The sequence below is a fragment of the Felis catus genome, chromosome B3 (assembly GCF_018350175.1).
Source record: "Felis catus isolate Fca126 chromosome B3, F.catus_Fca126_mat1.0, whole genome shotgun sequence".
NCBI lineage: Eukaryota > Metazoa > Chordata > Mammalia > Carnivora > Felidae > Felis > Felis catus.
In genome coordinates, this window is record NC_058373.1 from 114,633,079 (window position 1) to 114,647,836 (window position 14,758).

Here is a 14,758-nt window from a genome sequence, read left to right on the forward strand (position 1 = left end):
AGGAAGAATTATGGCTGCCATGTGTTTAAGGTATCCAAGGCTGTGTACACAAAATCAGAAAAATGAATGGGTTTCAGGGAGGTTCTCGATAGTCCTCCTGGTTTCCAGGTTTGAATGATTGAATATAGCTGATGGTGTATAGTTAGATACAATGATTTTTAGAGAATAAATTTTTATCAGTCCTGGAGATTTGTATAAATAAGATTTCTTCATTCTGAAATGGCTAAGGTCAAGATGCTACTATCAGTAAAAACTTGGGGTCTCCCCTCTCCATTACCTAGCCAGACCATGCCTGTCAATAGCAGGATCAAGTTGGCAGGAGTCAGGCAGGGAATATTTTTTTCTAAGAACTACATAATCTACACATTCTCCCTTCAGGATCATTTCTAAGACTGTGGTGACGGGACTGGTGAGGGTCAACCTCACCCCATGAGCTGAGTCAAGACCTAATCACTAATAATGGATACCAATGAAAAAGCACATACCCGGGAAGAGCCACCTTACTCATTTTTGAGCTGTCATTTGTTTATACACTTCTGTACAAACCAACGATCATTGTGCTGGGCCATCTGCTCTGTCTGGCCCAACCAAACATGTTGGCATCATTCTGTAGGTTTTTTTGTTTTTTTGTTTTTTTTTTTTAAGTCAAGGCCAAAGTTGCTATATCTCCATCTTTCCTTTGGTTCAGAAGGGATGCCAGGGAGGTGAAGAAGGCTATAAATAGGCTTTACCTATTTTACTGCAAGAGTTTAGAAAAGAAAAGGAGTGGGCCTCTCATAAGATTCCAGTATCAGTAACTGACTATCTTAGCAAGATTCCAAGAAACACAAGGGACTCAGAGAAAATACCTTACTTAGAACCCTGATAAAGACCTTTCTAAAATGCCAAAGCCAAGCGTCCCTCCAGAGAAGACAAGGCGCTAAGTGTATAGGCCCTCATTCCCCCTTCCTTACCTATGCTCCTCTTCCTACAACATTCAGCCAGAGATTTGTCCCCTTAGGACTTTCAAGGGTCAGGACAACATTCCCATTTCTTGCCAACTTCAGTTACTTCTGTTTGTCAATTTTATTTGTTTCAACAAAATCCTCTAAGAATGACTATGCTTTCAACTCAAAAGGTAAAAGCAACCTGGTCAAGATTTCTTGATGATTTAGTCTAACAGCAATTTATCAATCACATTGGGAAGAGGTCTTCAGTGGCACTTGGGGCTATAGAACAGGACACTTAAGTATGTTGTAATGAAATAAATCCCAAATCAACCTGGATAAAATACCAGTATTAATTTTCTTGTCAGAGTTTTTGGATTTTTCCCCCCTTCTATTAATTAATGGGTAGGACAAACTCTTTTGTGAGAATGGGAAGGAGAAACAATGGGTAACACTGAGATTAGGGATGGTGAAGTGTGAAAGTGGTAGTGAGGAACCAGGAACAAAGACCAGATGACTGTAAGGGGCTGATGGAAGATAAGAAATTAAGATGGCAGGAGATAAATTTGCATTTCCAAGCAATAGAGTATTGACCCCCATGAACACAGTAAATATCCTCGATCTTCTAAGATTTATGCTGACACATCCAACATAGTAATAAGAGGACTGGACAGATAAGGGCTCAACAGGGGCTCCTGGGTGGCTCAGTTGGTTAAGCTTCCAACTTCAGCTCAGGTCATGATCTCACGGTTCGTGGGTTTGAGCCCTGTGTCAGGCTCTGTGCTGACAGCTCAGAGCCTGGAGCCTGCTTCAGATTCTGTGTTTCCCTCTTTCTCTGCCCCTCCCCCACTTGCACTCTGTCTCTCAAAAATAAATAAAACGTTAAAAAAAAAGGACTTAACAAATGGTTCAATTGAAACTAGTGGAGAATATTGTTGGCTTAAAAAATTTTTTTAGGTTTAGTTATTTATTTTGAGAGAGAGCAAAAAAACACAGGCAGAGGAGGGGCAGAGAGAGAGAATCGGTTAAGCATCTGACTTCAGCTCAGGTCATGATCTCACGGTTCGTGAGTTTGAACCCTGCATGGGGCTCTGTGCTGACAGCTCAGAACCTGGATCCTGCTTTGAATCTGGTGTCTCCCCGTCTCTCCGCCCCTCCCCTGTTCACGCTGTCTCTATCTTCTCAAAAATAAATGCTTAAAAATTTTTTTTAAGTTTTAATTAATTTTTTTTTTTTCAGTAATCTCTATACCCATCATGGGGCTTCAACTCATGATCCAGAGATCAAGAGTTGCATGCTCTTCTGACTGAACCAGCCAGGTTCCCCAGGAAAATATTGTGGGTTTTTTGTTTGTTTTTAGTTTTTTCTTAGGGTCTTTATTTATTTTGAGAGGCAGAGACAGCACAAGTGGGGAGGGGCAAAGAGAGGGGGAAAAAATCCCAAGCAGGCTCCGCACTGGCAGTGAGGCTTGAACTCACAAACTGTGAGATCATGACCTGAGCCGAAATCAAGAGTGGGACCCTCAACCAACTGAGCCACACAGGTGCCCTGAGAATACTGTTAAGAGTGGTATAAAAAAAAACCCTCAATATTCAGGTAAAAATGACAGATTACAGTAAATGAAAAGCTTGTAGCATTTCATGTGATAACTTTATCTGGTAGGCTCTAGGTTGGAATATTAAACAAAATCCTGCAGAATGTACTGATGGGGCAAGACGATGAGCAAATACTTAAAGGAGTGGTACTATTTTGGGGGGGGGGTGCGGGGGAGGAGAGAAGTTGAAAAATCAGGTAAGTGATCATTCAAATGATATAATGGAAATCAAATCTCTGGAATTACCTAGTCCTTTCCTAAGCAAGAAGACTTGGGCTTGGTGATAGTCACCAGAGAATCCAAAGGTTTCATTCAGTCCTCATCCTGCGTATTCGACCTGTCAGCAAGATCCAGCGTAGTTACCTCTCCTTTCTTCACTGCCTTCCTAGGATCACCATCTCTTGGTTTTCCTGCTACTTCATTGGTCACTCCTTGTTGGTTTCCTTTTTGGCTTCTCTCGCTGACTTTTTTTTTTTTAATTTTTTTCACTGTTTATTTTTTTAATGTTTATTATTTATTTTTGAAAAAGAGAGACAGGGAGACAGAGCGTGAGTGGGGAAGGGGCAGGGGAACACAGAATCTGAAGCAGGCTCCAGGCTCTGAGCTGTCAGCACAGGGCTCGAACCCACGAACCATGAGATCAAGACCTGAGCTGAAGTCAGATGCTTAGCTGACTGAGCCACCCAGGCGCCCCATCCTCTCCCTGACTTCTTAACACTTGAATGCCTTAGGGTTCGGCCTTTGCTCTCCTTCTTTTGACTAGGTATGCTCACCTGTTTGGTGATTTCATCCAGTCTTATGGCTTTAAATACAACCTACATATGACCATAACTCAAATTTTTATCTCTAGTCCAGAACGTTCTCTCAAACTCTAGAATTTCATACCTCTATATCCAAACTGTTCAATATCTATCTCTACCTGGATGTTTAAGAGACATCTCAAATGCTACCTGCTTCCCCTCTTCCCTTGGCAAATCTATCAGGAAATCCTGATGCATTTCCCTTCAAAACACAGCTAGACTGTAACCTCTATTACCTTGGCTCAAGCCACCATCACCAGTCACCTGTGTTATGTGAGACTCCTACCAGTCCTCACTCCTATCTTTGGCAGCCCCACTCCCACCATCTATCCTCAACTCAGCAGCTAGAGCGATGCCGTTAAAATAAGCTGGATTGGGTCACTCCTCTGCTCAGAATTCTCTAATGGCTCCCCCGTTTCACCCACAGTAACAGCCTATAGGGACACTCCCTGTGCCCCACTTACCTCTGTGACTTCAACCCCTACTATTCCCCCCCTCCCTCACTCTGCTTCAACACATTGATTTCCTTGTTGTTTCTCAAACACACGAGGCACAGTTTCGCTTCAGAACTTTGCACTAGTTCTACCTAAAATACTCTTCCCCCAGATTTCTGCATGGCTAACTGCCTTACCACTTTGAAGTTTTGCTCAAACGGGATCTCCTCAAAGAGGTCTATACTGAACATCCCATCTAAAAAAAATTACATTTCCCTGCCCCCTCCATACCACTTCCTATCCTCCTTATTCCACTCTATTTATTTTCCATAGCACTTCTAACTTTTTAGACATAATTTACTGTGTCTACTGTTTTTTTTTTTAGTTTATTTATTTATTTAAGTAATCTCTACACTCAGTGTGGGGCTTATCCACGATCGCCAGATCAAGAATTGCACGTTCCTTCGACTGAGCCAGCCAGGTGCCCCTACTGTGTCTACTGTTTATGGTTTGCTTCTCTTGGTAGAGTATAAGCTCCATGATGGCAGGGATCTTTTGTTCCTTTGCTGTATATCCCAACACTTTAGAACAGTGCCTGCGTAGAGTAGGTTGTCAATAAACATTTGTCAAATGAATGAAAAGATGTGCCTGTGGAATATAAGTATACTGGACAAGACCTAATCTTTGTTAGTGGGCTCCATCACCCAATGTGTGGATTATCAAGTGTTTCTCCATCTTCCCTTTGTCGGTGTTGGATGTTTCTTTTACGGCAGTTGTACAATAGTAAGAATGGGGAAATAAAGGGGCTAACTCTTCCTTATGCTTCACAATCCTCTGAAATGCTAATTCCATGAAAACTTTACTGATCCTCCACATCTCTTCAAGACTCCTTTAATGATCTTTTCTATGGGCTTTGGAACCCTCTTTTAAATTAAGTGTGTTCACACACACACCCTTTTCTCATCTTTCTCAGACTGGAAGTTCTTTGCAGCCAAGAAAGTATTTATTCTTTCAATCACCTGTAGTGCTTTGCATAATGTCTTATGTTCGGATACTTAGGAAGTGAACAAATTGAAGTAAATCCCCTCATCATCTTCTCCAAGGAACAAGCCTTGGAGGGGGAAGCTAAAGCTATTATTACCAAAATAATAATTTTGGGGAGTATCTGTTGAGGCAATTAATCTATTTCATTCCTGACACCACTGGTAGAATTAAGATGTTACTGCTCTGAGGGGCAAGGGACTACTTCTTTCCGTGCTATAGCTAAAAGGGTTGTTCAAATAACCTCAGTAATTCCAAAAGGCCTGAGTGAACACTCCCTGAGTCTCTAAGTTTCAAACAAACCATAAGAAGTACAATCAGGGTCCTGACAATACAGAGAGCAGTGGCTGCCTCGTGGGGAGGCACCTAACCACCTAGGAGTTTAAAAACAGCCAGACGAGGACAGCCAGTGCTGTCAGAAAAGCTCCAAGAACCCCACAGACTGCAGTGCTTAACTGCGCAAAAAGTCAGTTTATACTAGTTCCTCTTTCATCGTCTGTACTTCACATGCGTTTGCAACCAACTACTCGTGACCAATTAAAACAGTTGTCTTCCAGCTACAAGGGAGGAAGAAGCAGATGCCCAGGCCTAACCCACTGAGAGTGAACGCATGTCTAGAAAAAGGAGGAGAGACAAGAGCACGCACACATATGCAGGGCCTGTGAAAATGCACGTACAGCTGTTTCCAGCCTACATCCGTGGCCTGCTGGCCGTGGGGGTGGCTGCAGCAACTGGGCAGTGAAACTGCATGTTTTTCCCCTCTATTCAGGGAAAAATCTGTCATAGAGCTTTCCCCCTCTTCAACTACTGATGAATCAAGAGCAACCCTCTTGATTCAAGCACATGCAAGAACAACTCAAATGGCCATTCACAAGGGCACCAGAGGAAGGCAATGTCTTGGATTCTAAGGAGTTTCTCAGAGAAAAGTTAAAAGGGAGAAAGCTTTCTTCACGAGAAATATCATTAAAGAGTAGCTATTGAATAACCCTCAACAATATCCCTAAGAAGGTAGATATTATTACTACGGTTGTACTGTTTATATTGCTAATATTCTTCCTTTACAGATGAAGAAATAAGTTTGGCACGGTTAAACAATTTTTCCAAAGGCTAATCCAGAAGACAAATGGATCAGGTGTTCAAACACAGGCCTACCAACTCTATTACATTATGCTTCTTTCCATAAATAGTAAGGTCTTAGCATAGAGGCATATCTCAAGGGAAGCAACTCTATCTGTGAAAACCCTAAAGATCTTTACAGCAAGAATTAGGGGAAAGGGAAGGAGAAAGTAATATGAAGATTTTCCAGAGACACCCACCTCCACCACATGTTGCCAAACTTCATTACTTCCATACCTAAGTTACTAGGGAGCTAGTATCTTAATATACATAGCAGTAACAATGTCTTACATTTGAAACGCATAGTTTTCAGAGAGCTCCCAAAACTGTTAAATCATTTCATGGGAGGAGAAGGATTTTTACAGAAGAAACTAACGCTCAGACAATTGCTGTAAGGTAACTCAATTAGCCAGTTAGTGGCAGCACTGGACTTGAATCCAGGTATGATTTTAAGCCTAATGCTTTTTCCAATAAACCACACTGGCTCTATACATAACTGTTGGTCTGTTTATTTTAGCTTCAGAATGACCACATAAAAAAGATGCTCTTCCTATGTACTTCAGAAGAGCAAAACATTCTGATGGGCCTGTTCTTTGCCACAGCAGAATTCCCAGTTCTACTCATTCCTCTAATTTTTAGAAAGATTTCTAGAAAATGAGTTATTTTTTTTTAATATGAAATTGTCAAATTGGTTTCCATACAATACCCAGTGCTCATCCCAAAAGGTGCCCTCCTCAATGCCCATCACCCACCCTACCCTCCCTCCCATCCCCCCTCAACCCTCAGTTTGTTCTCAGTGAAAATGAGTTATTTGATATCAAGTAAAAAACAGCCTACTCTTGCCAGGTAGCTAGTTTTATGGTGGGTATTAGGTCTTACATCTCAAAATGATTTCCTCAGCCTACTGGGAAGCCTTAAGCAGATTACTTAGCCAATTTGTTAAATCAGTACCATTTATATAATAAATACATTTCAGCTCTTTGGAGTTTGGAACTGGAGTTCCCCCAGTGATTTTCAGTCTTTGTGAACAGGAGAGTGGAGAAGAAAAGGATGCCCTTGCTTTTGGCTCACACTCAGGACTGCTCTCCACTAGTTCTCTCAGCATTTGGTATGCCCTGCAAAGCATACAGTAGGCATGCGTTAAGTGCTGATGGCTTGTCTTATTAAGGCATATAAGCAAGGCAGTTTCCCCATATTAGCCTGCCTTAGTATCTTCTGTTCAACTGGCAGGCAGGCATGCATAGAGTGAGTGAGCTCGGCCTCATCCATATTTTGTTTAAATCAAAGAGGCCATAGATTAAAGTAGGAATTTCCCCTCAGACTTTTTGTCATCTGAGCATTCAAAGCTAGAACCCACAGGCTGCATCTACCTCATATACTATGCTTGGCTTGCCGAACACTGCTGAATGTTTTTAAAGTTACAAATTCATTGCCAACATTTAAATAGAGAGGTTACATATAAAAATGAGGTGTTCTAAATATCCCTGAAGCCGGGTTTAAGAGTAGGGCTCAAAACAGGAGGAGTTGAGAGCCTGTATAAAGAGGCAGTTATACCATTATGCTCCCCTCTGAGCACACATGGCCAGGAAACTGCCCATTCCCCACACAGGCAGAGACCTCGGGGTGGGATTAAATACAAATCTGTGGGATAGATCTGTGAGAGCCATAGCTCTATTCTCCTACTTGGCTCTTAGAATCATGGCTTAACTACCAAGCAAATACCACTAGCTCAAAGATTCCCATTCGGGGAAAGTAGCTGGTTTCAAGAGCAGAAAGTCAATAGAGAATGTCCAATATTGAAAATTCAAAGATATCAGGAGTTACAGGAAAAGAAAGGAACTGTTGTGTTTAAAAAAAAAAAAAGAAAAAAGTTTTGTAATATTATTTGACTTAAAAATATGTACCTGTATTATTTTGATAAAAAGAAGTACTTATAAAAATAGTGAAAGTTATGAAGAAAGAATAAAAAGAATAGAAAGGAAAAGGAAAGATATATGAACAAGGGAAAAGAAAAGAATGTGGGTGGGTTGTCAGAAGAGTGGCAGGAAGGCTGCATTCGCTAAATGAGCCAAGGTTCACAAAAAATAATGCACAAAGGTGCTTACACACAAAGCAAGACAATGATCAAAGGGGCAGACTTATTGTGATAGACTAATGTTGAAGGGCAATACAGAGAAAACAAACCCCTCCGTTACCAGTTAGCGAATCCAACAAGAAAGGTAATCATAACGTCCTATTCTTCACTTGTGTACAAAGAAACCCAAGCATCAAGTAAAGGATGGGAATCCAGGGCCAACCACAGCCCATGTGGAAACCACAGAGTTCCTAGCCAACTCTAAGTATGAGCAGATCACGGGTTCTGGGGCCTCCAAAAACAGCTTGAGTGATCCCGAGTGTATTTCCTGAAACACCTGGTAGCACACTAAATATCAAGGAGCCAAGATTTTCTCTGGTCAGACTTCATCTGTTGAGCTTATTCAGTGAACCCTTAAACAGAGGTAGAACAAATCCAGAGGCGAGAAATCAGTATAGCAAAGAAAACAAACATCATCTCTTTGAAGAACTGCTAAACTAAACATGGGGGGTGCTATCTCTGGAGAAGATCTAGAAGAGGACATGAGTGCTACCTTCAAATGAGTAAAAAGCTATGAAGAGGAAGAAGGGCCATTCTCATTAAGCCAGCACTCAAGAAACTACCAGGAAACAGAGTAAGACTTATGGAAGAACTTTCTAGTCACTGGCATTACCCTGGGGGAACAAGCACTTTATCATGATGGATATCCTGGCAGAGGTTTTAAGTTATTCCTCAATAAAAGTGTACTTAAATATATGTAAGTTATAAGTCAAGAAAAAATGATTGTGGGGTTGGGTATGTGAACAGAAAATTTTATAGACCACTGATCTGGCCAAATATCCATGCAGTGTTCATGGGATGAATGCTGGGATCTCATGTTTTCATCTTTATTTAGTTGAGAAAATTGTATTTCTATTGTGATTTATTCTTTGATTCGTATTAATTAATTTTTCTTTTTTTCTTGAGGAATTAAAAAAATATCTAGAAAATAGCACAAAAAGTGGAGATTCATAAAGTTGAACACCCTTATAACCAACATCCAGGTCAAAACTTGGAATATTTTCTGGCCATTTTCATGCCCCATGTGCCTCATTCCAATTATAACCCTTTCCCACCCCCTTAATCAACTATTATCCTGATTGCTATATTAATCACCTCTCTGCATTGTTAATAATTTTATGCATCCAAGTGTACATTTCTAAAACTTCAGTTTTGCCTGGTTTTTGTTTTATTTAATATGTCTTTTACATTTCTTAAACAATAGGTTTCCTCCTGTCCATCCGCTCTTTTTCTCATTAGAATGTATTTATTGGAGAAAACAGGCCATTTGACCTATCGTTTCTGACAGTCTGGGTTTTGTGGATGGTATCCTCACACCATAGCACGATTTGCTCCTCTGTCCTCTGTGCTTCCTGCAAACTGAAAGCTGGATCCTGAGGTTTTATTCAGAGTTGTTTTATTTGGCAAGCCTATTAGTAGTATTGTACTCTTTTATCAGGAGGCACACAATGTCTAATTGCTTTTCTTTTTATGATGTTGGCACCTGTCAATGCTCAGTATTTAGATGCATTAATTCATTGAAGCCTGTAAGTGATTACATTAAAATTCTATAATTTCTTTGCAAACATGTCTTTATTAAACCTACATTTTTCGTAGATATTTTCCCTGGATATAGAATTCTGGGTTGGCAGATTTTAATTCTCTAAGCACTTTAGAGATGTCATTCTATTATATTATGACTTCCATAATTTGGCCATCACTCTTATTGTTGCTCATTTATAAGTGATTTGTACATTTTCTTAGGTTGCTTTTGGTTTCTCATCATCTTTTGTTTTCAAGAGTTTGACTTATGATGTGCCTAAGTGTGTTGTATTTATCCTGTTTGTGATTACTGAGTTTCTTGAATCTGAGAATTAGTATATTTCATTTGTTTGGGGAAATTCTTTTAGCTATTACCTCTTCATATATTGTTTCTGCTTCATTTTCTCTCTTATATTTCTGGGACTTCAATTTCATATATGCTAGATCATCTGTGTTCCACTTGTCTCTTACACTGTTCTGCTCTTTCCATTCTCTGTTCTCACTGACCTTTGATATTTTTTATTGACCTGCCTTCTATTCACAAGCCTGTCCACTGTAGGTTAAATCCACCTAGTGCATTCTTAGTTTTAGATACAGTTTTCAGTTTTAGAATGTCTACATAATTGTTTTCTAAATAGATTCCAATTCTCCATTGAGATTCTCCATGTTTCTTCTATTTTCTTTATCACACTTATAATATTTAAGGTCTTTATCTGTTAGCTTCAACATATGGATAATTTTGTGGGTTGGCTCCTATTATTTTTTCCCTCTTTATTAGTGGCCACATTTTTATGCCTCATAATTTTTTTACTGTATGCTGGACACTGTGTGTGTGGGGGGGGGGAGGGAGAGACAACCATAGAGACTGCTATGGACTGAAATGTCTCCCCCAGATACAAATGTTGAAGCCCTAATTCCCAATGTGACTGTATTTGGATATAAGGCTTTTAAGGAAGTCATTAAAGTTACATGGAGTCATAAGGGTAGGACTCTACTCCAATAGGACTGGTGTCCTCATAAAAAGGAGGGACACCAGTAATGTGTGTGCACAGAGAAAAGGCCATGTGAGAACACAGTGAGAAGGTGGTCATTTGCAAGCCAAGAAGAGAAGCCTCAGGAGAAATCAAACTTGCCAGCATCTTGACCTTGGACTTCTAACCTCCAGAACTGTGAGAGAAAATACATTTCTGCTCTTAAAGTCACCCATTTTGTGGGATTTTGTTATAGCAGCCCAAGAAGACTAACAGACTAAAGCTGATTTCCTCCACACCCATTCCACTCTATAGAAAATAAGGTAAGGGGCTGATCATCCTCAATCTAATCAAGAGGAACTAGGTCAGGGCTGGGTTGCTTCTTTAGTAGAAATAAGTCTACTTCTGGTTTCAGAGGTCTCAAAGGCAAGACCTGGAGGGTATATGTGGCAGGATGCCTTCCTCTAATTGGAGTCTGTGTCCTAAGCACCAGAAGATTGCACGATCTCATTCAGCCTTTCTGGTCCAGCCTCATTCTCAAGTGTAAGCCTCCTGGGCTTTTAATGGGGAGTCTGACAAGTCTCTGTTGTCCGCTGTTCTGAATGTTCTGTCCTTTGGAGATTTTAAGCTTAGCTCTTTATCCTCCTTTCCTGTGCAGGTTCACAATCTGGCAAATGCCCAGTGGAGCAGGCCCCTCCCACTAGGGATCTTTTGCCTCCAAAATGCTGTGTTAAGGTGGGAACTGAATTTGGCCTCTCCAGCCCAGCCCCCTAGCTCCCAGGACAACCCCAGCACTCAGCAAAAGTCCTACGGGGAAGAATGGCCATGGGTTTGAGGCACTCCTAGATTGTACTCTGTCATATCAACCCATGTGGTCATTGCAAATTCTGATTTCTTCTGACCCCCAGCAGCCTGCCTGAGGCAGCCCAATCTGCAGCCTCCGCCCAGATGTGCCTAGGAAAGACAAAGGTCAGCACTTTCTGCTCGGCTAGGAAGGGCTCTTCCTTCTCCAGAATTTGAGTTCTTCTAGCACGCTTTGTTGTCGCAGCTCTCTGACACCTTTATGGCAGGAGCTACCTACTGCTTCCTCTGCTGGATCTAGTCCTACAAATCCTTTTTTAAAAACAAATGTTTGTTCATTTTTAAGAGAGAGAAAGAGAGTGTGCGTGCATGTGCGAGCAGGGGAGGGGCAGGGAGGTTGGGGGTACAGATGATCCGAAGTGGGCTCTGACAGCAGAGAGCCTGATGCAGGGCTCCAATTCACGAAATGAGAAATCATGACCTGACCCGAAGTTGGACGCTTACCCGACTGAGCCACCCAGGTGTCCCATAAGTCCTTTTTTAATAGAAAATTTACATTATTCTTTTTTCCTCCTTGAAATAATATTGCCACATTACCTACACCCCCCCCCCATTTCAGCCTAATATATTTTTGCAACTTGGAGGTTTATATACCTCACAGCAATACACAATGTTCTAGGGTTCAAATGGTCAGAAATTTATGGAGTAAATTTCTGAAAGGTTTTCTGGGTGTTTTGTTTTGTTTTCTAAAGTAGAAGGGAAAGGGGGAAGTGGGGAAGGAGAATGGGTACTTTCTTAGGAATACTGATTTTACGAAAGAATACACATGGAATTTGAGAATTTAGAACTGAATTCTTTTAAAGCAGCTGTGCCTATAAAAATACTTGGAAAGTCTAGGTATCCATATCCTGGTTTTAATATTGGAATCCTAAATCAGCTATCAGGTCCCTGCCAACTCCAAGACTGGATAGGTATCTATACTTAAAAAGTCAGCTTGGGGTGCCTGGGTGGCTTGGTCGGTTGAGTGTCCGACTCTTGATTTTGGATCAAGTCATGATCCTAGAACTGTGGGATTGAGCCCTACGTCAGACTCCACGCCAAGTGAAAGCCTGCTTAGGATTCTCTCTTGCTCCTTCTGCCTCTCCCCTACTTGTGTGTGCTCACACACTCTCTCTCTCTCTCCCTCTAAAAAAACAAAAGTCAGCCTAATTGTGGCCCATACCCTAAATCAGTGCAAAAATTAGCTAGGAGAGGAAAAAAACCTAGACTACCATTGTTAAATCTTCTCTGTTCTCTCTTTATACAAACATGAAAAAGATTCCAGAGAACAGTACCACAGGAAGGGGGTTGTCCACTTTCTATTTTAAAAGTCACATTGACTTAATAATTAAGAGCTTTTTTAGATCAGGTAAAAGATAAAATTAGGCCCAAAGATTATTTCTCAGCTAATCAATCTAGAAGATTAGGGGGGTAGGAGACCTACTACAGAACTACCTCTAGAGCTAGAATACCGCTTTGGTTCAGATAGACTGCTGCTGTCCCATCTGGTCGTGCTTCACAGGTAAGCTGCTTCCCTCATGCTTTCCAAATTCCAGAAGGGAAAAAAGGCCTTTTGCAACTTGTTTAGTAACCAGACCACAGTAACAGAATAGTTACATCAAAAGTAGGCTTCAACAAGTTTTGAAAGGCAGATACTTGGTAACAATATTGTTAATTTAGTAATGGGCAAGCCAACAACTTCCCTAAACTCTGAGCACTAGACAAATTTTATGTACTACACTTGGCTTAGTCTCCTATTACTTTCCTAATGGCCATTTTCCAGTTTGATGCCATGTATCACTGGAGCAGATGGCTATATTGAGCTGTCCTTGAGAATAAAAAATAGACATTTTCCTACCAGTAGGAAGCAACCAGTGTAAGACTCAACTGAGCCGAGGACACTATTATCAAGAATGAAGAACAATCCATGCTGTTTGAAAGCACAGATGGCCTAGATCCAAATTTATGGAAAGCTGCAGGTGTTTTTCAGAATACATCTAGAGAAAATGCAGAAATATTTCTTCCTAATTTCTTTGATATCTGTGGTCAGCCAAATCCAGGGAGTGAGCCTATCCATCAACAAAGAAAGTTTCCCTTTACTTGACATCACCAGGGAGGCCAAAGGAAAGGAAGAGGCCCTAACAACTCTTTGTACATAACAAACAGGAATGTGCAGATGGATAATTAAGAAAAAGCATGTAAAAGCAAGATAAAAATATTACAGGTGTGAAAATGGACATAATGGAAATCTATGAAGTCTAAAGAAAAGTTCTTAGGAGGAAAAAAATCTGAGCATCACTATGTCAGTAAGGATCTGTATGAAGGTTAGAGTGAAATCTGGCTTCTAATTTTTATGCTAGTTTCCTTTGGTTGCTTTTCTGATAAGCTTATTCTCTTAAAAGAGAAATATCATCCTCTATTGCTACAGATCAGTCCTTTCAGGGTACAGCATGCCAAAGGTCAGTAGAGCCAACACTAAGTAGGTTCACACTAAGGATATACTCACCTGCTTCTGGATCTGCAGGAATTCTCCACATATACAGGTTAAAGTCATCAGAGCCTGAAAGGATATACTGTTGGGATAAAAAATATATATATTTATTATTTACATATTGATATACATCTACCTATGTGTACAAAGATTCTTTTTACTTTATTTTTTAAGTTTATTTATTTATTTTGAGAGAGAGAGGGTAGGAGCCGGGGAGATGCAGCGAGAGAGAGGAAGAGAGAGAATCCCAAGCAGCTCCATGATAATGTGGGGCTCGGTATCACAAACCATGAGATTATGACCTGAACCGAGATCAAGAGTTGGATGCTCAACCGACTGAGCCGCCCAAGTGAGATTTTTTTAAATAAATAAGACAAATGGGCATATATTCATAAGGCATCATGCAACAAATACCCTCTTTAAAGTGTCTGCCAATAAGGGGCACCTGGGTGGCTCAGCCAGTTAATCATCCAACTTCGGCTCAGGTCATGAACTTCCTGTTCATAGGTTTGTGCCCTGCGTCAGGTCAGCTGTGCTGACAGCTCAGAGCCTGGAGCTTGCTTCAGATTCTGTGTCTCCCTCTCTGTTCCTCCCCTGCTCGTTAGCTCTCTTTCTCAAAGATAAATAAAGATTAAAAAAAAAGTATTTGCCAATTAAAAGGCTCATTGGATAAAATTCAGCCACAACCAAACAACCTAATTCAAAAATGGGTAAAGGACTGGAACAGACATTTCTTCAAAGAAAACATATAAATGCCTAAGAAGCACATGAAAAGATGCTCAGCATCACTAATCATTAGGGAAATGAAAAGCAAAACCACAGTGAGATACCACTTCACAGTCATTGGGATGGCTATTACCAAAACCCCCCAGAAAACAAGTGTTGGGCAA

At 40.7% G+C, this 14,758-nt stretch overlaps 1 protein-coding gene across 6 annotated transcripts in view; it reads right to left on the reverse strand.

Annotated features, from left to right (window-relative positions):
- The window catches only part of DCAF5 (DDB1 and CUL4 associated factor 5), a 107,163-nt gene that overhangs the window by 14,513 nt on the left and 77,892 nt on the right, over positions 1 to 14,758 (reverse strand). For all 6 annotated transcript variants that reach the window (XM_006932940.5, XM_045060122.1, XM_019833199.3 and 3 more), the window contains one exon: positions 13,884 to 13,950. In XM_006932940.5, coding sequence (XP_006933002.1) covers positions 13,884 to 13,950 — 67 coding nt within the window. Of the gene's footprint in view, positions 1 to 13,883; positions 13,951 to 14,758 lie in introns of those variants that run through there.